Source organism: Ostrea edulis, chromosome 4 (genome assembly GCF_947568905.1).
Source record: "Ostrea edulis chromosome 4, xbOstEdul1.1, whole genome shotgun sequence".
NCBI classification, from domain to species: domain Eukaryota; kingdom Metazoa; phylum Mollusca; class Bivalvia; order Ostreida; family Ostreidae; genus Ostrea; species Ostrea edulis.
The window spans coordinates 74,664,051-74,691,980 of record NC_079167.1 but is presented as its reverse complement, the minus strand read 5'-3'; the positions used below and the strand labels follow the sequence as shown (position 1 = coordinate 74,691,980).

General features: G+C 35.3%; 3 protein-coding genes across 4 annotated transcripts; 2 read left to right on the top strand and 1 right to left on the bottom strand.

Moving 5' to 3' along the window:
• Positions 1-1,099: 1,099 nt before the first annotated feature.
• Positions 1,100-6,168, bottom strand: LOC130054318 (neurocalcin-delta-like). 2 transcript variants are annotated; one of them, XM_056163776.1, is made up of 3 exons: positions 5,666-6,168; positions 5,057-5,478; positions 1,100-1,647 (listed from the first exon to the last, which is right to left on the bottom strand). In XM_056163776.1, the coding sequence occupies exons 2-3, from the start codon at positions 5,435-5,437 to the stop codon at positions 1,462-1,464; spliced, it is 567 nt and encodes a 188-aa protein (XP_056019751.1). In that variant the 5' UTR covers positions 5,438-5,478; positions 5,666-6,168; the 3' UTR covers positions 1,100-1,461. The 2 variants fall into 2 exon arrangements, with proteins under 2 accessions (XP_056019751.1, XP_056019752.1); XM_056163777.1 differs by having other exon boundaries at positions 5,854-6,110.
• An 89-nt stretch (positions 6,169-6,257) lies between these two features.
• LOC130054317 (visinin-like protein 1) lies at positions 6,258-9,440 on the top strand. The gene is made up of 3 exons (XM_056163774.1): positions 6,258-6,464; positions 6,682-7,082; positions 7,217-9,440. Exons 1-3 carry the CDS (start codon positions 6,365-6,367, stop codon positions 7,406-7,408), a joined length of 693 nt encoding a protein of 230 aa, XP_056019749.1. The 5' UTR covers positions 6,258-6,364; the 3' UTR covers positions 7,409-9,440.
• A 5,190-nt stretch (positions 9,441-14,630) lies between these two features.
• Positions 14,631-17,060, top strand: LOC130054316 (hippocalcin-like protein 4). The gene is made up of 2 exons (XM_056163773.1): positions 14,631-15,189; positions 15,298-17,060. The coding sequence occupies exons 1-2, from the start codon at positions 14,809-14,811 to the stop codon at positions 15,487-15,489; spliced, it is 573 nt and encodes a 190-aa protein (XP_056019748.1). The 5' UTR covers positions 14,631-14,808; the 3' UTR covers positions 15,490-17,060.
• Positions 17,061-27,930: the final 10,870 nt, after the last annotated feature.

Genomic DNA, 27,930 nt, shown 5'->3' with positions numbered 1-27,930 from the left:
CTCTTCCACCCCAAAAAACTGGGCGCCACCATATAACTGAAACATTGTTGAGTGTGGCGGAAAACATCAAATCAAATCAAAATCAATATCATTTATCATGTAAAAATCTTTTGGGTTGCATTTCCCTTTAAGGTTATGCCGAGAAATCCAGGCCTTCTCTCTGAGAATTTTATCATGAGATGACATTAGATGGACATTTCAAAATAAGCCGTAAACTGACTAGTCTGGTCCCCGCCCCCACTCATTGATCACTCGTTTTGGGTAATCAATGAGTGGCGAGGGCGGGGACCAGACTATAAACTGAAGAATTGTTACCGTGCATAGTATGTTGGTACTTTGAAGTTACCCTCTATTAATATTATTATCATTATTAGTCCCCTATCGACGAAGTCGAAGGGGACTTTATAGGTTTGCGCTCTGTCCGTCAGTCCAGTTTTCCCGCACTTTTTTCCTCTGTTCTTGCAGATATTTATTTTTTATATTTGGTACGTTGCTTTGCCATAAGAAGTTACAGATCAAATTCGAATTTCGTCTCGGTCGGTTGATTTTTCACTTAGTTATGACCTTTAGACATAGCAAAATAGCATGAATTATCAGTTTTCCAGACTTTCTTCTGTTCTGTGTTACAATTTCGTCTCGGTACGTTGATTTTTCATTAAGTTATGGCCCTTGGACTTAGAAAAATAGCAGGAATTGTTAGTTTACATCGAAGTTTCTTATCTCTGTAGATAAGAGTACTACACTCATTAAAACTTCTAGCATAGTAATACAACAATATAGCTAAATTATTCATGATCACCTACATGTCACAGTTTATTGACTTGGTTGAAGACCTAAACCTGATCATAAATTTGTCTTTTTTCCTGGTCTAGTCTCTACTCGAATAGTAGTTGATTTCCTATCCTGGTTCCCCAATTTTCCTTTTACCATAACCTACGTAATGAACTTTGAATAGTGTTGTGGTACAGTAATTTTTGCAACCGGTAGAGTTTATCTCATTGCTATGTAATACTCTCAGAATGCTTGTTAATCACGAAGCAATGGTAATATAATTTTACTCTTTATGGGGTTTTGAAGATATATTGTAGGAATACCAATAACCAGATGCATGATATTTATTGTAAACAGAATGAAGGGCAAGTCAGTTACAAAATAAACATAGCAATTAAAAATGTCAGCTCCTGTGGCAGTCTTAATTAATGAAAACGGAGGACACTGCAGTGTGTTTAAAAAGTTTTTTTTTTTTTAAGGGATGGGCATGTACAGTGAGGAGATTTTGCAAGCAAAATATTGATTCTAAAGTGGGTTCTATATACTCTACAGCTGTCAAAAATTTAGCATTTCCAAATTCACTAAGCAATTTTGTTTGCTCAAATCAAAACATGGGACACAGTACACATTTCTTGGCTTCATATTTCCTCCTTACGTGAAGAAACATGATCACAAAATGTTGGAATGGCTTCAGTCCGGATTCAGTTGTAGCATAGCTAGAACTAAAGAATCTTTCGTTGCACCGTCATAAAATTCCTTCCAAGAAATGTTACCATCTCCGTTGGCGTCAATCTTTTCAAACAATTTCTGGGTCATTTTCTCTGGGGTGTTGACGTCATCGGGTTTCGTTATAGATGGAGTCATCTTATACACAGCCTGAAATATTGAAAAACAATCCAGTTTTGAAATTATTTATTCACAACCTGTAATATTGAAAAAACTATCTAATTTGAAATTACTCATACACGGCCCCATTTTGAATTTACAGGATGTATACGATGAAAAACTGTATCCGCAGTTACCTGTATTTTGTTTTTATTTTGAATTATAAAACTTTCATAAAACATGACATCGAGAAAGAAATTTGAATCGACATCATAGAATACTAACCAGACAGTTGCTAGAGTATCATCGCCATTTGAAAAATAATCATGCATAAGTTAATGTTCGAGTACCTCTCCATTCCTTAAAAGTAATGGAGCCGAGGCCCCGAGATAATACTGATTTACTAAAAATCCAACCCCAGTTTAAATCAAACTATAACTTTATGTAACTCATAGTAGGAAAAATTTTCAATAAATTATGAAAATACTATTAGATATCAGAATTATATGTAATACTAGTATAGAGTTTTGTCATATGAACCATTTATTGTTTGATTTTTCCAAGGCTGTCTTTGTCCCCAGTGGCTCAATGGATAGTGCTTCTGCCTATCGTTTTCGGTTTGACTCCCTTTTGTGCACTTTGGGCTTAAATTTGAAAATTATCTACATTTTGTTAAAAAAAAAAAAGCTCCATAATGACATAGGGGGATTAGGGGGAACTTGTTCATATACAAAATCATATAACTAACTCAACAAAACATCACCAAGTACAGATAGCTGTCTGAAACTCTCCATTCCTGAAAAATAATGGAACGTTTGAGGGAAAGAATGACGTCACAGGTGGATTTCAACAAGCATACATGTACAATATTCAATTCGTAGGGCATTTTTGTGCAATTTAGTTGATAAGTCCCGTTCACATGCGCCCATTTACTAGGAGGAATAAATTCTACACATGTGCAAATTTTACCTCTTTTGTGTTAATGAAATATTTGCAATGCGTTCACGTGTAATAGTAAACAGTGTGTTAATCAGTATTTAGTTGGTCTTTTCCATACAATATCGATGCATTTTGATGCAGTTGAGCATCACTGAAGAGACATTATTTGTCGAAATGCGCATCTGGTGCATCAAAATTGTACCGTATAAGTTTTATATTATGAACCCTGGATCGAGGCCTCTGCTGTTGGACTGTTAGTCCCGAGGGTCTCTATAGCCCAGTAGCTAAGTACTTCGTTACTAGCTTGAAAATACGGATGTATATTTAATCGCTGTAATAAAATTTAGAAATTCATTTCAAAATTAAGGATTATCTCCCTCATGCATAGCTCTTATCCTTTGACGAATTTGACCACCTTTTTGGCACTTTTTTTTTTAACCTAAACTAGCTCTTGGGGCTTACAAGTTTACTGGTATTTCGGATTTGAAAAATATCGGTTGAGCATCACTGAAGAGACATTATTTGTCGAAATGCGCATCTGGTGCATCAAAATTGGTACCGTATAAGTTTTATATTATGACCCCTGGGTCGAGGCCTCTGCTGTTGGACTGTTAGTCCCCGAGGGTCTCTACAGCCCAATAGCTAAGTACTTCGTTACTAGCTTGAAAATACGGATGTATATTTAATCGCTGTAATAAAATTTAGAAATTCATTTCAAAATTAAGGATTATCTCCCTCATGCATAGCTCTTATCCTTTGACGAATTTGACCACCTTTTTGGCACTTTTTTTTTTTAACCTAAACTAGCTCTTGGGGCTTACAAGTTTACTGGTATTTCGGATTTGAAAAATATCGGTTGAGCATCACTGAAGAGACATTATTTGTCGAAATGCGCATCTGGTGTATCAAAATTGGTACCGTATAAGTTTTATATTATGACCCCTGGGTCGAGGCCTCTGCTGTTGGACTGTTAGTCCCCGAGGGTCTCTACAGCCCAATAGCTAAGTACTTCGTTACTAGCTTGAAAATACGGATGTATATTTAATCGCTGTGATAAAATTTAGAAATTCATTTCAAAATTAAGGATTATCTCCCTCATGCATAGCTCTTATCCTTTGACGAATTTGACTCCACTTTTTTGGCACTTTTTTTTTTAACCTAAACTAGCTCTTGGGGCTTACAAGTTTACTGGTATTTCGGATTTGAAAAATATCGGTTGAGCATCACTGAAGAGACATTATTTGTCGAAATGCGCATCTGGTGCATCAAAATTGGTACCGTATAATTTTTTTTATTTTAAAGATGAAAGTGGAGATGGGAATTTCCTTAGGTTTTTCATTTCTTCCTCAAATGCCACTTAAAATATTTTTTTTTTTTTTTTTTTTTTTTATAATTTTTTGTTTTTGTGCACATACCGGTATATCAGATATACAATAATATTATATCCAGAGAAGAAGGAAAAAACAAAAACAAAAACAAAAAAACAAAAAACTAAAAAACAAAAACAACAAAGCATATGAGCTGAAGGTATGTAGGATTTGAGAGAGAAAGAAGAAGAGGAAGAGAGAGAAGTTAAGAAAACAGAAGGTTCCATCGATTCCATTGGGCATCAAACTTTTCCTTTTTACCATTTTTATATGAAATAAATTTTTGAGTTTCATAAAAAAAATTCATTTGTGAAATTGCAGCACGCACACTCAAGGACTTCTCAGTGCATCTTGCTGTGTACACATAGTATTTAAGCCATAAGACAATAGTGTTTTGTATCAGACTATTATTTTCAATAAAACCAAGAATAAAAGATTTTTTTGTAATAGCTATCTGTAAATGAGTCTTATCTTCTAAAAAATACTCAAATTCTGCTAGGAATAATTGTAAAAAATCACATTCCCACAGAATATGTTCTATTGTTTCCTCTTCAGAATGACAATGATTGCAATACTTTGAATAAAAAAGAGTTTGTAGCTAAGATTCGGTTCATAATTCTGTATTGAAACAATTGTATTTTGCTATCTTTTGTCACTCTGAAGGGTATTTTATGAATTATTTTCCATTTAAATATTATAATATCTAAAGTGACTGACAAAGCAGAAGTTAACAGCTCTTTCTAATATACGATAAGACGTAATTGTGTTTTATTTTGTTTTTGTTTTACGAAACTGATGCAATTTATGTAAAAAGGCGCATTTGATTGGAGCTATATTCTAAAAACAAAATCGCATATATTTTATTAAGATTTTGCAAGCAATTCTCAAATTCTGTGTGTGCCTTTACACGGTTTTCTAGTGAATGCCGTAACGAAATTTTGTTAATTTACACACCAGAATTAAATTTTTGCATAAGGGTAAAATATGAATAAATGGGCCCATGTGAACGGGGCTTAAATTTTATATATATACCATCTCCAAATCATGAATTGCTCGATTCCAACAAGTTAATCTAAATTATACAACATGTAGATGACCATGCTACACAAATAAAAACACGTAAGCAAGATTTCTTAAGCAACATCTTAACTTACCTTCATCATCGACAGCATTTCCGATTTATCAATGAAGCCATTGCCGTCTATATCGTACATGCGGAATGCCCAGTGTAATTTTTTGTCAACGTCACTGCTTGACGTCACACTCAAACCAATCAGAAATTCTTTGAAGTCCACTCTTTTATTTTTGTCCGTGTCGAAGGTTCTGAATACATGCTCTGCAAAAGCTGAAGCGTCTCCACCAAATATCCTTGAATAAACGTCCTTGAACTCCTTGACGGTGAGAAATCGGCCGTACCGGCAGCTTCGCTGGTACTCCTCATACCACTCTTGTATCTCATCAGGTGAAAAATCCACGCCACTTTTTTGTAAATCCTCAATTGCAGACGGTTTTAAACGCGCTGTTTTGTTCCCCATTTTGGAATTTTATTTAAAGTCTATTCATTTGGCACATGTATCTATAATAAATCAACTATTGATTAAACCCGGAAGTCATTTTATTCGCAAGTGCGAATGGAGATTTTAGTATAACTTTACGTTCAGTAACATTTATGAAACATTTTTGTTATAGATTATACAGTATATAACTGAACTAGAAATTATTGTCGAAAAAGGAGACAGTTTTTTCTTTAAAGTTGTACAAACCTGTAAACATTGAATTCTCCATGTTAAAGAACCTCGGGGTCGTATAGATCACTGTGCAATATTTAACGGATCGATTGGGGAGGTATTTAAATTTACCTCTACTTTAAATTTTTCAAGTGACAGCATGTTAAGAGGTATACGCTTTATAAATAACATCTAGCTAAGGAATCCCTCGGTCCCTCACCTACCCCGAGAATCGTGTTCAGAATGTGGTGGTGAAGTCCTATTGGAAGATCCAGTATAAAACTCCACAAAACTGCCATCACATATCACATGGGGCTCCATGCATACGTTCTACTTCAAATATATTCCCGTAGAACTTAATGTAGGAATTCGAAGACATTTTAATTATTTTACACCTATTATTCATATATTCTAGTGGTCTAAATGTCAGCCTGCAATTAACAAATTTAAAAAACAAACATTTATACGCACTTCATTCAATAATTCAAATGTTACTCGATCGGTATTGATTCTCCGATAAGAGAACACGGTTACTCGTCAGCGTGCAAAGGTGCGTATTTTTTTTTTTTAAAGTCTTGATATACTGCATAAGGTAATTGTTAAGGAGACAGGGACCTTCATTCTAAACTCCACTTTAAACACAAACAAGTTTAAAAGAAGCCATGCTTTGTGCTCAAAAGATTAACAAGATTGCCAGATCTTGTCTTGGAGGGTTCTTATATTGAATCAAAATGTATGATAAATATTTACAAATGTCAAGCGCTAGGGAGACAGTGGTGGTTTAAATTGTCATATGAAGCCTCGGATGGTATCAGACCTCGTGTACTCAGTAAAGGTAAGATGTCGTGAATGCCTTTCTGTGGTTTTGTAAGCCTTTTTTTTAACTTACAGGAGGTGTCATTTAACTTGGGAAAAACTTACGGGTTCTTATTCTTCATTAATTCTTTGATTGTTGCGTCATTTAATGTAACAACTCGTAATGATTCCTCGACCCAAGTGCGACGTCTGTTTCATCATTGATCTTCAATTTTAATCGATAGAATTGCTTTTAGTTTCCACATTCTCCGTTCCAATGGGTCAACAAAGCAGCAGTGCAGACAAGGAAAGGGAGAGGCAGTTAATGCAACGTCATCAAATTAATAAGAGTGAGCTGGAATCGTTGAGGAAACTGTTCCGCGAGCGCTGTGGCGGAAAACATAAAGCCCTAACAAAGGCAAAGTTCCGTGAAGTCTACAGTGAGTTGTTTCCAGGAAAATCTGCACAGTATGCGGACGAAATGTTTCGATTGTTTGACATGGACGGGAATGGAGAAGTGGACTTTATGGAGTTTGTTCAGAACATTTGCATGTGTGATAGTGACGATATTGAAGAGAAAATCGAGATCGCTTTTGCTTTATATGATAAGGATAATAGCAAGACAATAACACAAACAGAAGTTAGAACCATGCTAGAGGTATGGACATTGTCAAAACACGTGTGTACTTTTTAAGTTCATGTCTTATTTCGTTAATTGAAGTATGTCTTTCCATTGAATCTAAGGTTATATTTCTACAGTGAAGTGACATCTAGTTGATTTTTCTGTTGTAGGCTTATACAAGTATGTTGGGTGTTCCGCTAGAGGGAGGAAAAACAGGAGCCCAGATAGCTAAGGAATTCTTCGAGGAAATGGATGCCGACGGTGACACGTTTGTAACGTTCAATGAATTTCAACAAGCAGCACGACGGAACTCTGCCATCTTAAGCATCGTTAATCCAAAACCTCCAAACTGGGGCGACTAATGAACGTTAAATACCGTGCAACGTGAAATTACCGGTTCCATATCTTCTCTAAACAATTTTGTCTCATTATTTACTTAAAATTTAAATGACCAGTTGAACAGCTATCTACATGGAAAGTCGACAGAAAACAGCATTAGCCTTACAAATATTGATATTAAATACTAATCATAGCTACGAGGCCCTCGTATAAGTTCAATCTTAAATGAAAGATGGTTTTTAACGCAAATTTCAACTCTCGATTAATATTCCATGTAAAGGATGTGAGTATGTATTTTATTTTATTTTTTAATTTTCAGTCAATAGCGATTTACTGAAAATAAATTATTTTATACGTGGCAGTCGTCTACATCCATTCTTTCAACTTCTTCTAAGCGCCTTCTCCTCCTTCGCAGTTTATTTGGAAGAAAACAACCGCCAAATTTTACATTTCTGCTATGATTCTCTTACTATGGACAAGACAATCAAGTTCCATCCTAGCTGTCCTAGCTACCACGTTACCGCCATTAATGGAAATATATTTAACAATTTATCAGTTTTGAAATCACCGGACCATTACTAACGGTCGTTTCCGGAAAGAGAATCACATTGGTGTTCTGTTACGCAATTATGTTTTAGGCGAAGATAACGAAAAGTGATCAACCTCATAATCCTTACAAGAATAAAAAAAAAATTGGGATCAGGACAGACACTGACCCCTTGAAGCACCAGATCAGGTGCTAGAGGATTATCTGTTTGTTGGTTCACAATGACTTTGTTTGAATTGTTCATTGCGTCGTCTTCTCATGTTGAGCGTCGCCATGCTCCGCGCTTACGGCCTTTGGACAGGAAGTGATCTTTATTGTGCCACACCTACTGTTACACAATGCCTCGTGTTTTTTTTTTAGTCTTCTCCGAAAGACCGCCGAATTTGTTTAGCATGATGAGTTGATAGGCGTGTTCTACCTTTGTTGGAATTTTAAATTGAGGAAGCTATTGTCAGATAATTTGATGTTACGTCTCGTTTAAAGTCAGCATTTCGCAAATAATTTGGTCATTATAACTATCTAATTTACAAATATAACATGTCGCTTGGTCGAATTGCTGTCTGGAATGTTTCATACAACTTGTTTGACTGGTCTTTGCATACTTAATTTGACTACGGATTACTACGTTTGCTTGATCAAGTTATTGGGGTCACGGCAGGTGTGACTGGTCAACAGGGGATGCTTACACCTCCGAGGCACCTGATCCACCTCCGGTATGTCCAGGGGTCCGTCTTTGCCCTTCTGTTAATTTTGTATAAGTATTATGAGATTAATCACTGTTCTTTACCTTCACTTTTTCATGAATATTTTGTATATTTCTGACATGACGGGGTTATGATGGCTATGAGTTGAATGTTCACATTGCGATGTTAACAAGCGATAACATTGTAACATTGTCATCGTAACATAGATTCATTAAGTTTACTAATTTTATTGAAATATAATTTTGGGAATATACGCATGTCTTCATTTTGCTTGATGTATTGTTTTATTGGCTGCAGACTATTCTTTTCCACATGTCAGGTGCTTACAAAGTTACTTTCACTTCAATGACGGAGTACTGCCGACTTCGTTTTTATAGATCCGTCCTAGGTATGTATTTTGACACTGCGGCTATTGTGAAAATAGACAGAAATGTTGAAATGTCAATAAGGTAAAAATTCAGTCTTTCTTTTACAAAAATTGAATTAAACTTGTGTTATTTATTCGTGTAATTTAAGAATTAGGAATATTTTACGTTTTATTGTAACGAAATTCGTTATCCATTGATTTTGCACGTATTTAGTTGCTTTCTAAAAGTACGTTCTCCGTTGGATTGGGAAAAGTATATAAGCTTGTCAACGTCTGCTGGCGGAAACTTCCGTATTGTTTCGCTAAGAGGAAGGAGATGAAGATTATTTTTCGGTTAAGAATTATCATTTTGAATTTATTAGAAAATTAACTTAACAAGTTAATGTTAGGTTCTATTCAAAGATAATTTCATTGATTGAATGAAAATGCATACGATGTATTTGTGTTTTTCTTGTATATTGTTTAAGTTATCTGCAGCCGATCTCTGATATTATTGTTTGAAAGTTAAATTTGTTTTTTCTTAAAAAATAAATATCATGTGAACGTGAATTTTTTTATAAAGAAAAAATACTTATTTTGCTGGAGTTCACAATTAAAATCGTGGAAACGGTACCACTAAACCGTTACATAGCATATTTAAAATCGTGGAAACGGTACCACTAAACCGTTACATAGCATATTTAAAATCGTGGAAACGGTACCACTAAACCGTTACATAGCATATTTAAAATCGTGGAAACGGTACCACTAAACCGTTACATAGCATATTTAAAATCGTGGAAACGGTACCACTAAACCGTTACATAGCATATTTAAAATCGTGGAAACGGTACCACTAAACCGTTACATAGCATATTTGTTTAAAAAAGAAAAAACGTATCGAAATAGCCACGTTTCTGTGCTTTTTCTATTTTTGCAACGTGTCATTGTAATTCGTTAAATTTCTTTCCAAAATATGCCGGAGTTCCTCATTGACAATATCTTTGTAGTCTTTGGTGATCAGGTCTTCCAACATTCTGTTAGAATTACCATGGGCACGAATTGTTCTCCATTGTTAGTTGACCTGTTTTTATATTCATATGAAGCAGAATTTATTAAAAACAAAACTTCTACGAAAGAAAAATATCTTGCTGTGGCCTTCAATTCGACATTAAATACATCGACGACGTATTAACAATAACAATTTCCATTTATATGTCGATTCGATATATCCCTGCGAGCTCAAAATAAAAGATACCACAGACTCGTCCACTTCTGCTTAATACGTAGATATTTTATTGAAAATAGATATTAACGGCTTACCAACAACTCAACTTTATGACAAGCGGAATGATTTCAGCTTCTCCATCCTAAACTTTCCAAATTCATGTAGCAATATTCCATTATCACATGCATATGCTGTTTATATCTCTCAACTTATTCGATACGCAAGAGCTCGTTCTGCGTATGGGCATTTTTTTTTAATTGAGGCAGGCTACTGACAAAGTGATGGTGCAGGGGTTTCAACAGTCTCGTTTAAATTCAGCATTTATCAAATTCTGTGGTCGTTATAACGATCTAGTTTGCCAATACAACCTATCATTAGGTCAAATGTTGTCTGACGTGTTTCACACCGATCTTAGACCATTCTTGGCACACTGATTTTAACTACGGATAACACTACGATTACTTGATCAAGATAAAGGGCCCAGGGCGGGTGTGACAGGTCGGCAGATGAAGCCTACTCCTCATCTAATGGACCGTGATCGTCCAACTTCCCATGTTGTATGGCTTATAGGAGTTATGAGATTGATCACTGTTCGTTATCTTCGCATTTCACTAATGGATAGCAAGTAGTAACAGGAGATTTTTATAAAACACATATGCCCCCCATGGTGCAAAATTGAAAAGGGTTATACACACACATCATTTAATTGAGAGTTGTATCATCAATTCAAAATATTGAGCAGAACAATATCTTCCTATGTCAAGATTGGATTGACCATGTGACCTAAAAATCAATAGGGGTCATCAACTCCTGAAGATGTACCAGTGTACCAAGTTTGATGTTTGTCAAGCAATGGGTTCTTAAGATATTGAGCGGACAGTATATTCCTATGTCCAGAGTAGATTGACCCTTGACCTTTAACCTGAAAAACAATAGGGGTCCTCTTCTTTTCATAACCAACCCACATATGAAATATCATTACGATCAAGTGAATGGTTCTCAAGATATTGAGAGGACAACGTGAGGTCTACCCACCGATACATGTAGATGCAAAGCAATGTCCTTCTTCTTTGAAGGGTGGCATAATAAAATACAATGTATATACTTATTGTATATACAAGGGTTGTCTAATAAAAATGAAAACCCAAATGTTCAGCGATATTTATATTTCATCGATGAGTAAACATAAATATGGATTGTGTAGTGTTTGTTAAATAACATGATGCGCAATTTATAGATTCATGTGATATCACGGTGGCAAGAGCAGAAAGTCTTGTGTTTAGTGTAAATGCTTGATGCAAATGTTTACAGATAATACCGATTCCAGATAATCCCTGTAGTCAGTGTGCCTCGGCTTATTTTCCCTGCGAAAAACTCCACTGATTACAGAAGTTTACCAAGTATACAATAATTGTAACATTCTTTTGTTGAGACGAGTAACTGCACATGAGACACAATGAATCCCCTTCACCTAAGGATGATTTGTATGAAGTTTGGTGGAAATTGGTCTAGTGGTTCTGGATAAAAAAATTCCTCTACCATCAGCATGTAAAACTTTGATCCCCAAATGTGGCCTCACCCTACCATCGGGTGCCATGATCTAAACTTTAAATCTACTCTATATCAGGAAGCTTTCACTTGAATCTTATGGCCTAGTGATTCCCTATATATTGGAATGTAAAACTTTGATCCCCTATTGTGACCCCACCCTACCCCAAGGGGTCATGATTCTGATAAACTTGAATCTCCGGATCCACTATGTTAGAAAGCTTTCATGTAAATTTTAGCTTTTCTGTCCCAGTGGTTCTTTAGGTTCTTGAGAAAAGGATGTCTGAATGACTCCACCTTATTTTTATCACTCTCTTGAGCTTTCATTTCATGTGAGGTAAAACTGATTCGGATTTTCTTATGCTACATGATTTACTTCTATCTAAGTTGTATATACACTATTCAAATCTTTGAGAACTTCATGTATGTATTCATAAATGTTTATGTAGGTAATATGTAAGAAGTAGGTCGTCTCTCAGCATGTCATTATCATTATCACTATTGCTTCGTATAAAAATCAAATATCTTACACGTTTTCTGTAAACACGTGCTTCTAGATATCGGAATGCATGCGTTAAATTATCGTACTTACTGTAGATGGTCAATAATTTACCGTTGGAGAAAGCACGTGTTTACAGACATGACAGAGAACGTTTGGAAACTCATGGTTTTGCGTATCGAATCAATTGAGATATATAGACACCATAAACAGGTGATAATGGAATATGGCTACATGACTATGGGAAGATCTAACATCTAATTTTAATTAGATTGCTGTGACACGGGGCATCCGTTTTTAAGGTCATCTCCGAGGACCCGTGACTTTCATACCTGATGCCGAGCGTTTGGCGATGGAACTGTCACTACCCGTTTTAACGACTTGGGTCTGTCGCGGCCGGGATTCGAACCTCGGCCTACCGCATGCTGGGCGAACGCTCTAACCTCTCGACAACCACCCATTTCAAACTTTAGTTTGCGCATATAAGTTTATTTACTTCATCGCGTGAAATACTAAAAATGATTAAGTGACTTAATGATATTAGATACATTGTAATTTCATAATTCAAACTTTGCATATAATTTTGTGTTATTTCATCGCGTAAAATAATGAATATGGTTTCAGTAAGAGCATGATGACGCAGATATCTCAGATTTGAATAATCACTGACGACAATATCATAATTTCAAGGAAATTAGAAAATAACCTAGTATATTAAAGTATTTTTTCATCATTCGGGAACTGTTCATGTCATTTTCCCACTCAATTTTTCTCTAAAGTCAAACTCCACAATGATAATACCCGCACTTTCTAAATATAGTTCGGGTATATTGTTTTTACCCCGGTCCGTCCGTCCGTCCCTGTTGTTGGCACTAAATCGGTGTTCCCATTTATAGCAATTTCCAAATGATATTCTAGGAGCTGAATAGTAATGTCCTGTGGATATGAAATAAGGTTTTGAAATTTTCACATTGGCCCCAGGGGCAAATAGGGGCCGAAAATGACGTTTTCTACCATACAGCTTGTCACTTAAAAACTCCATCTACATCTTTAGGAGTAGTCACATGATATTCTAGGAGCTGAATAGTAATGTTCTGTAGATGTGCAAGAAGGTTTCGGAATTTTTATATTGGCCCCAGGGGACAAATAAGGGCCGAAAATGACGTTTTCTATCATAAAGCTTGCCACTTAAACTCCACCTACATCTTTAGGAGCAGTCACATGATATTAAAGGAGCTGTGACATTCGCTGACGAATTCACTTCACAACCCATTTCTGTGAGAGAAGAATCTCAGAAATCCGAAAACGACAGTCCGAAAGTCATCACTCAAAGACTACCGGTCGTAAAGACCCGGAATCCACTGGAACAGGATTGTTGACCTTGAATGACCTTGAAAGTGGGTCAAGATGAAAATCTCACTTTCTGCCAACACGGTATTAGGAGGTTGACCGTCAAGGTCTAATGTCAAACTTCAAGGTGTGGGTGTCCACAAGCAACGCAACATTGAGTACGCACGTCGTTCCTTATCCCCTTCCTTCACGTGATCCTTTTACATAATGGACATAATTAAGGATTATATAAAAACAGACTTATTGCCCTTGGATTCAATATTTTCAAACATATTAACTGATTATTTATATAAAACTTATACTTTTGAAATATTTTATGGTGAACAAGATATTTTACACTAACAGTTGAAAAAGATTCCAACAAAATTTATGTTCCTGTCATGCTTATATAAATCTTAATAAGCATTGTGAACTCTTATGAAATGTGAAATCTTATGACGTCACAGAAGGGTGGAACTACGTTAATCTTGAACTTAACTTGAACATAACATTAAAAGGATTGCATACAAATATTAGTAGTATGGTGTTAAAAAACTACAAAGATGTCCCAGAGAGTGGGGTGGGTGGGTTCCAATCTCGGAATCCTTCTCTGGTCCGCCTATTGGACGAAGCGTATATCTAAAGGCATTTATGTACAATATACGTACGGGTATTACTGTCTTATGACAGCATCTAGTTATATAGGGTTCATGTACGAGCGGTTTCGAACTCAAGACCTCCCGGTTACGAAGCGAACACTATACCACTGAACTACGAAATATGGTGGATCACAAAGCCTTAACTCGTAAAGATGGTTGAGCAGATATGATAAATAATTTCTGACGGTCTTCCCTATCCCTCCTGCTTATCAACACAATGTCAGGTATTGTTTTCTTCGTCTTAGGAATGCGTTTCCTTGTCATTTTAATTCCATGTTGATTTAGCTCGCAGAGGGCCCGATGTCATTCATGCGATGTGTTAGTTAAAGGGAATTAGTGAAGGAATTCTTTTGTTTTGTGTAATTCTTTTTTATTATTATTAACTTTCAATATCAAATTACCGAGGAGAAAATAGACCACATTGCTTGATTAGTCAATCATTGATTCATTCATGGAGTATCAGTCCGTAATACCCGCTTGTTGTAGTTATTATTTTTCATTTTACTTCCTCAAACGTATGACACGAAAGTACGCGGTTTTTTTTATATAGAAATATACCGAAAATGGGACAAAACCACAGCCATAGAGACAGTGTGACGGACGTTAAATTGATAGAGCGTCACAAAATAAGTATGCAAGAACTCTGTGCTCTAAAGGATTTGTTTCGAGAATGGAGTGGTGGGAAGCATAAAGCACTCACGAAGACAAAATTTAGGGAAGTGTACAAAAAGGTATTTCCAGGGAATTCCTCTGAATATGCGGACGAGATGTTCCGATTGTCGGACGAGGACGGCAATGGGAAGGTTGACTTTGCCGAATTTGTTCGGTATATTTGTCTGTGTGACAGCGACGATCTTGAAGATAGAATTCAGGCCGCCTTTAGGTTTTACGATAAAGACAACAGTGGGACGGTCACTTACACTGAGGTCAGAGAAATGCTGGAGGTTAGAGTTCACGTGTGTACTATCTGTGGAAATGGGCTTTATTTCTTTTAATTGTGGTAGACCCAGCTATACTAATAGAAAAATGATACACCTACTTTCCTTTTGTAGGCTTATGAGAAAATGATGGGTAGTCCATTTGAAGGTGGGAAAACGGGCGATCAGATTGCTAAAGAATTCTTTGAAGAAATGGACGCCGACAACGAGAAGTTAGTTACACTAGAGGAATTTGGACATGCCGCAAGAAGAAATTCAGCAATTTTGCATATTGTTAATCCAAAGCCTCCAAATTGGAGTGACTAGAAATACATATAGGAGCTTCCAGACACGTGATGATACGTGTTAAATATGATAGCAAACATTACTGTGATCATATGAAAGTCGCATTACACGGATATTGGAGAACCAACTTGGTCTTTAATCTTGATGCTACTGACATAAAAATACACACTGTAAATGTGTTTCACTCAGGTTTGTTAGACAGAAGTTTGGGATTTTTCGTGAGCTGTCTTTGAATTTATCCTGTGTGTAAAATTATGACAATATGTTAACCTTGGAAGTCATCCAAGGTCAAGAATGTAAGTAAGTCAGTGCGTTCAGTGTTCATTTCAAAATATGCATCCCTCCAGTGCATGCGTAATGATAATTGCTGTCAACTGTTGACTGGGATGTTAGAGACCATTTGATATCTCATTCCTTGAAAGAGCGGTTTTCTTTTGTGCTTTTTAAAGGGGAATTGCTGCAACAGTATAATTCTGTTGCAAAATTACCGACATTCACTTCGACAAAAAGAACTGCATAAAGAAGGTGTTGCACAAAAGCGGTAATTTTCCCTAATCAGGGCTTTGTGCCTGGTATTTAAACACCAGTGACGTAGAACTTAAATTCATTCCTATTTCCCTTATTACGTATTTGCCATTTACATATACCTGTGGGATTCCCCAGTACTAAGGGCAAACCTAAAATATTTTATGTGTCCGTACATAGTCTAAACATGATTTTTGAAATCGTGAAAATTAAATTGTTTTAATTTTTCTGAGTATTAGACACAATGTATAGGGTTACGAGTGTATCAAATATTTAATATTCTTTATGTCTGTCTGCCTCCAACCAAATACAATAAAGAGAACTCTTGGCTAAAGATAAAATAGGTCATTTATTGAACATAAATGACAATAAACAAATAGAAATATACATAATAGCCTGTTGCATAAAATTACACAATATGCTCAATCAAACAGCATGCAACTAGGCTAACAGTCCAACTAATAAAATGGTTGCATAGAACATATTATGCATATTCAGAATAAGATATGTACAACATGGAAATATTTACGTCTAACCGAAAAAATATTTGGACTAGTACACTGAAGGGACTAGAAAAATCATGATCCTAACATCGGACAAAATATGTTATGGGGCGTTACATCGCCACCTTAACAAGATAGTAAAATTTGTTGAGCATATGAAAACACAAATATTGGCTAGCTTGTTAACGCCCCATAAAAACAAAGCAAACAAATCTAACAGTTGCAGAATAATAACAATGCATTGAAGTTGCAGCCCCTGACTGCTAAACACAATAATACACCACCAGCCCCTGACTGGATGGTAAGAAAGGGTACTAATATTAAGTATCATGCAACCCCTGTTTGCATGAAATGTCTTTACGATTAGAACATAGGGCTATTGAATAGGGAAACATTATGTAAGCTCACACGTTAAGTGTGGGGATATGGATGTATTTTTATATACTCGTATGCATTATTTTCTACAACCATCTGTACATAACTTTTACCACAAAACAAAATATGGGAAGTTTAATACGCATTAATAAAGTTCAACAAAACTCCGAGTACATTCACATGAAAACATTGATTACCATAGCAATTTTCTACTGGAATACATATTGTCTTATCCATTCAAACTTTTTAACAGTTATTTACCTTGTTTGACATTTTTCTTTCAAAGCTTTAAAACCTAAGAATTCTCGTTAACAGCCTTGACTTTCAAAACACAGGTATCACATGCGGTGTTTGTTGCAACTCCCATTCACAAACTAAACAGTGTCTAGGTTGGAATTTTATTTCGAACTCGGCACTTTGCAAGTGTGTTTCAATTCAGAAAAAATCTAGATGGAAAATGTAATATTGAAAAAAAATCGTGTGTCCGTGAGGGATTCGAACCCGGTCGTTAAAAAGGAAACATCTTTACACTTTCAAGTCTACGATCTTATCCACTGAACCAAGCAGTAGAACTTAAGAACCAATGGAAAATTAACGTACCTTTATTTTTAGGTTGATTTAATAGATGTACATGGTTTGTTGACTTTGAACTTTTAACAATTCAGAGTAATTGCGAAAAATTATCAACGTATCCACTAGTTTAAAAGAAAACATACCCAATATCCTAATTAATAAACAATAATAACATTTTTCAAATTTCTGTTTTCCGTCACATCTAATAAATTCTGTATTTTCATCAGTCAAATCAGTCAACCTCGCCATTACGTAAACAAAGCAGCACACCGAAAATCACCTCACTTGCGTAGCCAATAGAAATGGAGCAGACTATTTCCCGGTTAGCAGTTCGTAAACTGTTGACCTGTCAATAGCCCATTGGTGAGAAAGTTGTTTGAACAGTTAAAATGGTTCGAAATTGTATTGGTTTTATATAGGAAAAACTGAAGGTGTGTATAACAATAAATGTTATTCCTGTATTTAAAAACACAACAGCAACAGTCAGTAATTAGAGGCCAATATATCTATCAAGCGTTCATGGTAAATGCATGTGAAAGTGCATTTAAATATTTATACAGTTTTATTCATACCTATGTCATTCTTACATCACATTGTCCCGTGGGGATCCGGGTTAGAATAGGTCCTCAATACCCTCTTGCTTGTCGTAAGAGACGACCAAAGAAACCGAGGTCCCGTGTCACAGCAGGTGTGGCATGATAAAGATCCCTCCCTGGTCAAAGGCCGTAAGCGTCAAACATAGTCCTAAAGTTTGCAGCCCTTCACCGGCAGTGATGACGTCTCCATATGAGCGAAAATTCTCGATATGTACAATGAATCAATCTTGCATCACATTAGTATGCCTTTAGGTCTAATGACTCACGGTCAATCAGTTAGAGCAGTGTTTAAGGTATACCATCAAAGAAGTTCGACATAAGTAAAGCTTTCGACAAAGTCTTGTATAGGTGGCGATTATGCAAGCTTGAAAATTTGGAATACGTGAAGAATTGGTTTAGGAGTTACCTTTATGATAGGAAACAATTAAGTCGTACTTATAACGGTATGTTAGTAAATCACATGGGATTCATTAAGGCTGGAGAAGCCCAAGGGAGTATACTTGGTCCTCTACTTTTTCATACATTGTATCTTGTTTTTCACTAATATGGAGACGTCACCAAGACCGGTGAAGGCCATTCTTAGCGTGCCAGACCTACTGTGACACGGGACATCCGTTATTGAGGTTATCTCCCGAGGACCTGAGACATTCACACCTGATGCCGGGCGTGTGGCGATGGAACTGTCACTACTCGTTCTAACGACTTAGGTTTGTCGCAGCCGGGATTCGAAACCCTTGCCTTCCGCATGGGGGCGAACGCTCTAACCTCTAGACCACACACACACACACAGATATATATATATATATATATATATCGCCTAAAACCACAGAGATTGTAGTCTGTGGTGTAAATACGTTAACTTGTAGATTTAGTGTAATTTTAATTTAGTGCTAGATAATGTAGAATTTATTCAATCTGATTAAAATAAGATCCTTTGATCCGCTCACATAGATTGCTACACAATACAGTCTGTATATTTTTTGTTGTTTTGTCATTCTCTGTTACTATTTACGGGGCGCCGATTGGGACTTGATGCTTTTGTAATCAAAATCAATTTTGTGTATACAAAATTTAAATTCTGTCATAACAAAATCATTATTGTCTCACAAAAATATGTTATTTACGGAAGCGTATTTCTGCCAATTGATATAATTTTTTGCTATGTCGTACGTACCAGATACTAAATCGTACGAACGAGATACTAAGTCTAATTTACGAGATAATAAGTCGTTATTATGAGATAATATGTCGTACGTACGAGATACTAAGTCGTACGAATGACATAATAAGTCGTAATTACGAGATAATAAGTCGTATAAACGACACATACTAAGTTGTAGGTACGACATAATAAGTCGTTATAACGAGATAATAAGTTGTATTTACGAGATAATAAGTCGTACGAACGAGATAATAACTCGTACGTACGAGAAACACTAAGTTGTACGAACGAAATAATAAGTCGTTATTACGAGATACTAAGTCGTAATACCGAGATAATACATGTATGTCGTAATAACGAGATACTAAGTCGTAATAACGAGATACTAATCATACGAACGAGATAGTAAGTCGTACGGACGAGATGATAAGACGTACGAACGACATAGTAAGTCGTAATGACGAGATAATAAGTCGTATGAACGGCATAGTAAGTCGTAATAACAAGATACTACATGTAAGTTGTACGTACGACATAATAAATCGTAATAACGAGATAATAAATCGTAATTACGAGATACAAAGTCGTAATAACGAGATACTAAGTCGTAATAACGAGATGCTAAGTCGTAATAACTAGATAATAAGTCGTTATTACGACATAATTAAGCCGTATGAATGACATAATTTCATTAAACAACACGTATGGACGATGTAGAAACAGTTGACGTGCTTGTGAAGTTTTATTTGAAGTTAAGATTTAACCACAAAGAAATTTTGCAGTCGCTAGCTTTTTGTAATGGGATCGTTATTAGTATTAGAAGCTGGAGACGTCTTTTGGCAAAAGTGGGTTTGTTTCGCCGCAAGGGTAATTCGAATATTCTTGATGTGGCTATGTTTTAACGGAACAAGTTGACAAATCAGGTCAGTTACAAGGTTATAAACTGTTACACTTGAAGTGTATCAAGAATGGTTTTGTTGTAAATCAGGAGAGTGTTCGATTGTTGCTTCAAGTTATTGATCCAGAGGGCGTTGAAACTAGACAGCGAAACAGACTTCAGAGGTGAAAATACTTATGCAGTGGACCAGATTCTGTATGGCACGTAGACTCTTATGATAAATTGAAGCCATACGGATTTTACATAAACAGTAGATATTAATAATTTCAACTTGAAAATCACTGGAAGTTTACATGAATTAACATAAACCTTCAATGTTATCTGTAGCCTGCATGTATTCATTTATCTCTCGTCCAGGTTTTTTCACATTGTAAACAATGTAACAAAAGTGTTTACTAGTATATGTAATAAAGAATGAGTTTCTTCTGGTTGCCTGCATACATAATAGCTTCTAATCCTATAAAAAGTATACATGAAATGTTTTGGGACCTGTATATAGCGAATTCACTTCTTGCACACTACGATGCCTCAACAGCCATGTTTACAGAAATTCCTAAGATTCTTCTTCAAAAAGTTCCTATGACATATCTGAAATCTAGGGAAATTTTAAGGTCATTTTAGACAAACTTTGAATGTAAACCAAAGCTGTCTTAGGCATATCCTACACTATGGCGTCTTAAGTAATTATGACATAAAGATACGCGAAGTTTTAACACGAGGTGTAAAATGATAGTGCGTGTCATAATTATACAATGTAGTTATGAAAGTTAAAAGAACGAAGAGAAATATAATTATATATTATATATATATATATATATATATATATATAATATATATATATATATATATATTTATATATATAATTATATATATATATATATATATATTATATATATATATATATATATATATATATATAATTATCAGATACATTTTTAAAAAAGAGGGTGTTGCACCGAAGCGGGAATTTTCCCTAATCAGAGCTCCGTGCCAGCACTCGTGACGTAGAACTGACCTTCATTCATATTTAAAGAGGATTCCCCAGTACCAGGGACAAGCCTAATACATTTTATGTGTCAATACATTATACATGTAGTCTCAAGATAATTTTTGAAATCGTGAAAATTAAATTGTCTTCTTTTTTCCTGAATATCAGATACAATGTATACGGTTACATGTTACGAGTGAATCAAATATTTAATATTCTATACTACTACGGTCCAAAAGCTCTTATACTCGTATGTATTATTTTCTACAACCAACAATTGGCAACTGTACATGACTCTAGCCACAAAACAAAATGTGGGAAGTTTAATGCGCATTGATAAAGTTCAACGATATTCGAAGTACATGCACCTGTAAAAATTGATTCAACATAGCAATTTGCTACTGGAATACATATCAACTCAAAATGTTTAACGATTATTTACCTTGTTTGGCCTTAAAAGTTTTCTTCCAAAGCTTTGCAAAGTTCACAACAGTTTTTCGTAAAAGGAACCACTTTCATTCCGAAAAACATACAAGTTCTCGTTAACAGCCTTGACTATTAAAACACAGGTATTGCATACTGTATTCGGCGTGTTTGTTGAGAAAACTAAACAGTGTCCAGGTTGGAAGTTAATTCAAACTCGGCACACGGTAATAAACAGAGATTTGACATGAAACATTTATAAAAACTAGAAGCGTGTTTCAATTGAGAATTTTTTTTTATCTAGATGGAAAACGTAATATGAAAAAAAATGTGTTCGTGAGGGAGTCGAACCTGGTCGTTTTAAAAATAGTGTTTTAGAGTCGACGACCTTATCCACTGAACCACGCATTAGACCCTACATTAGTATGGAAAATTCACGTACAGGTGAAGTTGAAAATAATAACAGTGAAGTCGTTTCAATTTTTTTAAATTTACAAAAAAAAAAAAATGCCCTCGTGAAACAAAGTTTCAAAGCGACAGTGTTTTAGAGGAAAACTCGAAGAACATGTTCATGCTAAATTTATTTTGTTTCACGGAGGCAGTTTTTCTGAAATTCGGGGATAACCCTCCATTTCAACGCTAAAAATCATATAAATTGCTTATTGCTCGATTTAAACTCGAAATATTTTGGCTAATTTTGTCAATACAAATCTTTTAAACTTATTTTAAAAAATTATTGAATCAAGACATACGTTCCAATTGGTTTTATCATATATTTGAATAACTTAAAATTTTCGATCTTTCTTGAGAGAAATTAACATGAGACGTGCAACACCTTCTTAATTATTATTCTTTTGGATAATATGGGTTATATTTAGTATCTTTAAATAAAGGTCCATTTGATCATTCGGAATTCTTAAACGAAGCGCAAATTAATTTCTCAGTGAAACTCTTATTCATTGACTTTGGACTTTGACAGAGGACCCAGAGGTCGTGGTTTATACAAACTTAATATTTCATGATACGGTATAATGAAGACACTGCATGTCTTGTAAATTATGGACCAATTGTTCTTGAGAACCAACCTATTTTTACTGTTCTCTGCACATCTTTCTTTTGACAGAAGTGTGGCACTTCAGTTGAATAAATTAGATTCCACTCAACCTACACGTATGAATGTTTTGTGCCAGGTTTGGTTGAAAATTGGCCCATTGGTTCTAAATATGTTTAAAATTATAAAGTTTACAGATGAACAGATAGACATAAATAAATGGACACCAGACAACAGGTGACGCAAAAAGCTTTTAGCTTCAAATGAGCTCAAACCTAATGAAGACCTAGTTCCTGTTCAGCAAGAAGCATTGCCCTAGTTTTCTTTGATCAACTCCCATGAGTACAATCTATAATTTGAATTACATTACTTTGACCTAGACACGTTGAGATTCATAATACTCTGTCAGAACATAATCGTACTTTGTGTCAAGCATATTGTCAGTTTCAGGAATATATCTTGAGAAAGTTTTATAATCTTGATAAAGCCCCAGTTGCAAGATCATAAGCAAAGCAAGTATGAGCTTGATATTTTCTGTCAATGTAAAAGTTTTCAATCTAAAATATGACTAATCAAATTCTAGGACCTTGACCTTGATAAAAATTAGAATTGGTAACAAGTTCATATTAAATCATTAAGTATCATACAAGCTTTTATGAAAAGCAAGAGTTACTGCTGCCTCTTGGTTATATGGCTATGCACTGTATAAAAATTCCAATGAACAAGCTCTCCATCAAAGTTGGAGAAATTACAAAAGCTTTAAATAATGGTCTCAAAAGTATTCAGTTTTCTTTGGAGACATAGGGAATGAAGGTCAGGACAATGCTAAATTCTTGCTCTGTTCTGGTATAGTAAAAACCCTACTCTTTGAATCTGTAGCTTTTAGTAAATGTAAAAGACTAAAGTGTTTATGAGTGTATTTTTTATGCTTATTATCTCGTTAAAACCACATATTATCTCGTACGTCCGACTTAGTGTATGTCGTTTGTACAACTTATTATATCGTTATAACGACTTAATATCTCGTTTGTACGACTTATTATCTCGTTATTACGACTTACTACCTCGTTCGTACGACTTATTATATCGTCCGTACGACTTATCATTTCGTTCGTATGATTTAGTATCTCGTTATTACGATTTAGTATTTCGTTATTACGATATATTATCTCGTTATTACGATATATTATCTCGTATTACGACTATGTATCTCGTTCTAACGACTTATTATGTCGTAAGTACGACTTAGTATCTCGTTCGTACGACTTATTATTTCGTACGTACGACATAGCAAAAAATTATATCAATTGGCAGCAATACGCTTCCGTAGTTATTCATACTTGTTTTATGATAACTTCGTTTTTGTTATGACAAAAATAAATTTTGTTATACAAAAGTCTCTCTCAGTGGACAAAAATCATTTTTGTCTGAACAAAATTCTTTTTTGTCTGGACAAAATTCATTTTTGTCTGGACAAAATTCATTTTTGTCTGGACAAAATTCATTTTTGTCTGGACAAAATTCATATTTGTCAATCAGGTATTCAAATATAAACTTATTTGCATGCAAAATTGACTTCTCTTTTATCTAATTTGCAAATTAGGTAACAAAACTCAATTTTGTTTCGACAAAAATCAGTTTTGTGAGACAAAATTGAATTTGTAAGACAAAATTGAATTTGTTAGACGAAATTGAATTCTGTCATAACAAAATCACTTTTGTCTTACAAAACTATGTTTTTATAAATCATAACTTCAATAACGTAATGACCAAAATAAATTTTGTTATATAAAATTATCGTTCAGTGGACAAAATTCATTTTGTCATGACAAAAATCATTTTTGTACACAAAAGTCATTTTTGTCATGACTGAATTCATTTTTGTCACCTTTACTTGTGAGCTGCTCAACGATTGGTTGAAACACTATCATTTGGTTAATTCTTTGTTAAAGGTTCGTCGGACTTGGAAGCAGGGACGGATCCACGAAGTGCGGTTACGTTGGCGTCACTTTATGAGGCTGGGGGTCTGGGGGCCGCCATGAGGCCCCCCAGTGGGTCCAGGGTAAAGTCCTGGAGGGGGCCCAGAGGGCAAAACCCCCAGAAGCTCCTGGATTTTACAGATTTAATAGGGCTTGAAATATGTCTCCTATTTAGTCATTTGTACTATTTTCTATCATTTTGTATAAGGAGAAATGAATAAAATGACGCAAATTGTAAATGTAAAGGTTTTTGGAAAAAAATTAAGTTCTCCCAATAAAGTTATTAAAGAAATCAACAGATTTTGTCATTTATTTCTCCGGGAGTGGAAGAAATTATTGCTTCTTTTATCAATTAGTACATTTTTCAAAACAAGATACCACGATTCAAAATTGTTAGGGGGGGGGGGGACCGGCTGCGCCCCCCCCCCCCTTAAATCCGCCACTGGGAAGGTATGATAGTAAACAAATATTTGTTGAATATACACGTAAATATTACAAAGAATCGGGATTGAAGTATTTGAAAATATATGAATTTTTTCTTTCAATGGCACATGAATTATCATAAGCGTAATATTTACGTGTATATAGTCAACAAATATTTGTTTACTATCACACCTTTCAAGTCCGACTAACCTTTACCAAAGAATAAGCTAAATGAAAGCGTTTCAACAATCGGTGAGCAGCTTACAAGTAAAGGTGACAAAAAATGAATTCTGTCATGACAAAAATGACTTTTGTCATGACAAAAATGATTTTTGTCCACTGAAAGATAATTTTATATAACAAAATTTATTTTGGTCATTACGTATTTGAAGTTATAATTTATAAAAACATAGTTTTGTAAGACAAAAGTGATTTTGTTATGACAGAATTCAATTTCGTCTAACAAAAGTTTTCAGATTCCAAATAAAACTAATTTGCATACAAAATTCATTTGTGATACAAAATAAAATTTTTATGAATTTTGTCATGACAAAAGTGACTTCTGTCCACTGAAAGATAATTTTGTATCACAAAATTCATTTTTGTGATTTGTTATCAATTTTATTAATTTGAACTCATTTTTGTAAAGCCGCAGACCTGAAATTCTAATATTGAAACATAAAGAGCTACATTGTATGTGAATCCGTACTTATTAATGTTAATACCGGTGAAAGGCTGCAAAATTTAGGCCTATGCTCGGCGCTTACGGCCTTTGAGCAGGAAGGGATCTTGCTGTGAAATGGTACCTCAGATTTTGCGGTCTCATCCGAGGGACCGCCCCATTTAGTGGCCTCTTACGACAAGCAAGGGGGTATTGAGGACCTATTCTAACCCGGATCCCCACGGGATTATTTGTGATTGAATACAGTGTTTATATAAGTAGTAGAGTGTGCATAAACTTGGCCCCCTGAACCAGGTCCAAGATGGCGACCCTTCCGCCAAGATAGCAGTCCTTCCGCTTCCGGTCGGCCATTCCGGCAAAGTAGCCATCACCCTTTACCAGGACTTTGGACCTGCTGCCCGAAGGCAGGTGGGTTTACTACTTTTTAAACGAGAAGAATTAGTCAGACCTAGGCACACAGCAGCACAAAGCTAGGTTTCGTACCGACCGGATCAGCGTTAATAGCCCAATCATCGATGAGGGGGGACGTCCTCGAGTGGTTTACGGGTCTTTACTACCGCGCCAGGGACCATTATTTTAGAAGACATTCCCCGACGGGTTTTTTTAGTCTTTACGACCGCGCCAGGGACCCCTCAAAAGGCGGTCTGACCCTTCTCGGGTTTTTTAATCCTCATTTTAAAAAAAAATGCTATTACGCGTGTACATTGATACATATAAAACATAGATAATACCTAATGCATTCTGTTACCCCCCCCCCCCATTTTTTACACAATGGGTTTTAAAATAATGTTAAATCTCAATCTAACGATATCATTTTTTAAGGCTTATACATAAAACTAACTCACCACTCCGGTCTATCATGCCCATGCAGCTCGGAGAACTTTCGTGTCCTGATTAAGGTGAATGAAATTGTTTTCATATATTTCTATATTTTTTCATGATAAAACAACTGTCCAGTTGCTGTCTAAGCATCCCATTCTATATACGTGAGTATGCTACGTAACAAATCAATACTATTCACAAAAGAAAATGCGTTGTATAGTAGCCAAATTCATTTGTGATAAATGCTGCATTAATGAATTTTATACATTTGTGTTTATTAATTTATAACCACTAATATGTTTTGTTGTTTATTGATAAAGCTAACATTAGAGGATCGGCGCGTCGTTTATTAATTGACAGGTGTTCATTTTTCTAGTTGTATAACTACGAAGAAGACGTAGGGATGAGTTTTGGTGATAATTAATCGACAGATGTGCGGGGTGTGTTTTTACGCTATCCTGATAACTGTTTATTTTAGGGCATGTAATTTACTGCAAATGTAAATGAGCATAAATCGGTATGAACGACTTTTTGAGTAGGGACAGGATACTGACAAATTGATAGATGTTGCAAGGTTTGCATTCCGCAAATGATATGGTCGTCGTAATGATTAGATTTACTAATACAATCTATCACTGGGTCAATGGCCTACATTTACTAATACAATCTATCACTGGGTCAATGGCCTACATTTACTAATACAATCTATCACTGGGTCAATGGCTGTCTGATATGTTTAGTACCAATTTTTAGGTCGTTCTTTACATATTGATTTTGACTCCTTTTACCTGATCAAGATATACATGTGGGGTTCACGGTGGATGTGACCGATGGGCAGGGAATGCTTACTCCTCCTAGACACCTGAACCCACCTCTAATATGTCCAGGGATTCGTGCTTGCCTTCTCTTGATTTTTCTATTCTTTCTAGAATTTATGATATTGATCATTTTTCGTCATCTTCACCTGTTCATAAAACAATGATACAATTTTGGAATTCAATCAATTATTGATTTTCAATGAATTTAGAATTTAAATTTTATTTTTTATAGATATTCTGAAAATAGTATGAATGGGATAGGTGGACTCAGTAATTCACCATTAACTCTCATATTTACCTAACGTTAACTAGGAATTAACTGTCAATTAAACTTCACTTATCTTCGTTTAAGTGGGCACTGGTTTCCCTAACATTTCATTTTTGGTCCTGAAATAGAATGAACTGAAGTCTGCATTAATTTGGTACCTAATCACAATGAGAGGTGGGGATAACGAACAGTGATCAATCTCATAACGCATACTCAATTTATCATAGGATGAATGATATTTACGAAAATGGTCCTTTACTCGGTCAGGGTTTGTGTGTATTCTGCCTTTCAAAAAAGCATGGGATACCCGTTTAAGAAGACTTAATACTGCTTTAAGCAAGTGAATGCGACTAGTACTGGGGCCTGGCTGCGCAAT

Bases quoted from the DNA above. Each gene is read 5' to 3' on its own strand.
- LOC130054318 (XM_056163776.1), bottom strand. From the start codon at position 5,437: ATGGGGAACAAAACAGCGCGTTTAAAACCGTCTGCAATTGAGGATTTA. The intron at 1,648-5,056 runs GTAAGTTAAGAT...TCAATATTTCAG, and splicing joins AAATGCTGTCGATGATGAAG to GCTGTGTATAAGATGACTCC.
- LOC130054317 (XM_056163774.1), top strand. From the start codon at position 6,365: ATGATAAATATTTACAAATGTCAAGCGCTAGGGAGACAGTGGTGGTTT. The intron at 6,465-6,681 runs GTAAGATGTCGT...AATTGCTTTTAG, and splicing joins ACCTCGTGTACTCAGTAAAG to TTTCCACATTCTCCGTTCCA. The intron at 7,083-7,216 runs GTATGGACATTG...TTTCTGTTGTAG, and splicing joins AAGTTAGAACCATGCTAGAG to GCTTATACAAGTATGTTGGG.
- LOC130054316 (XM_056163773.1), top strand. From the start codon at position 14,809: ATGGGACAAAACCACAGCCATAGAGACAGTGTGACGGACGTTAAATTG. The intron at 15,190-15,297 runs GTTAGAGTTCAC...TTCCTTTTGTAG, and splicing joins AGGTCAGAGAAATGCTGGAG to GCTTATGAGAAAATGATGGG.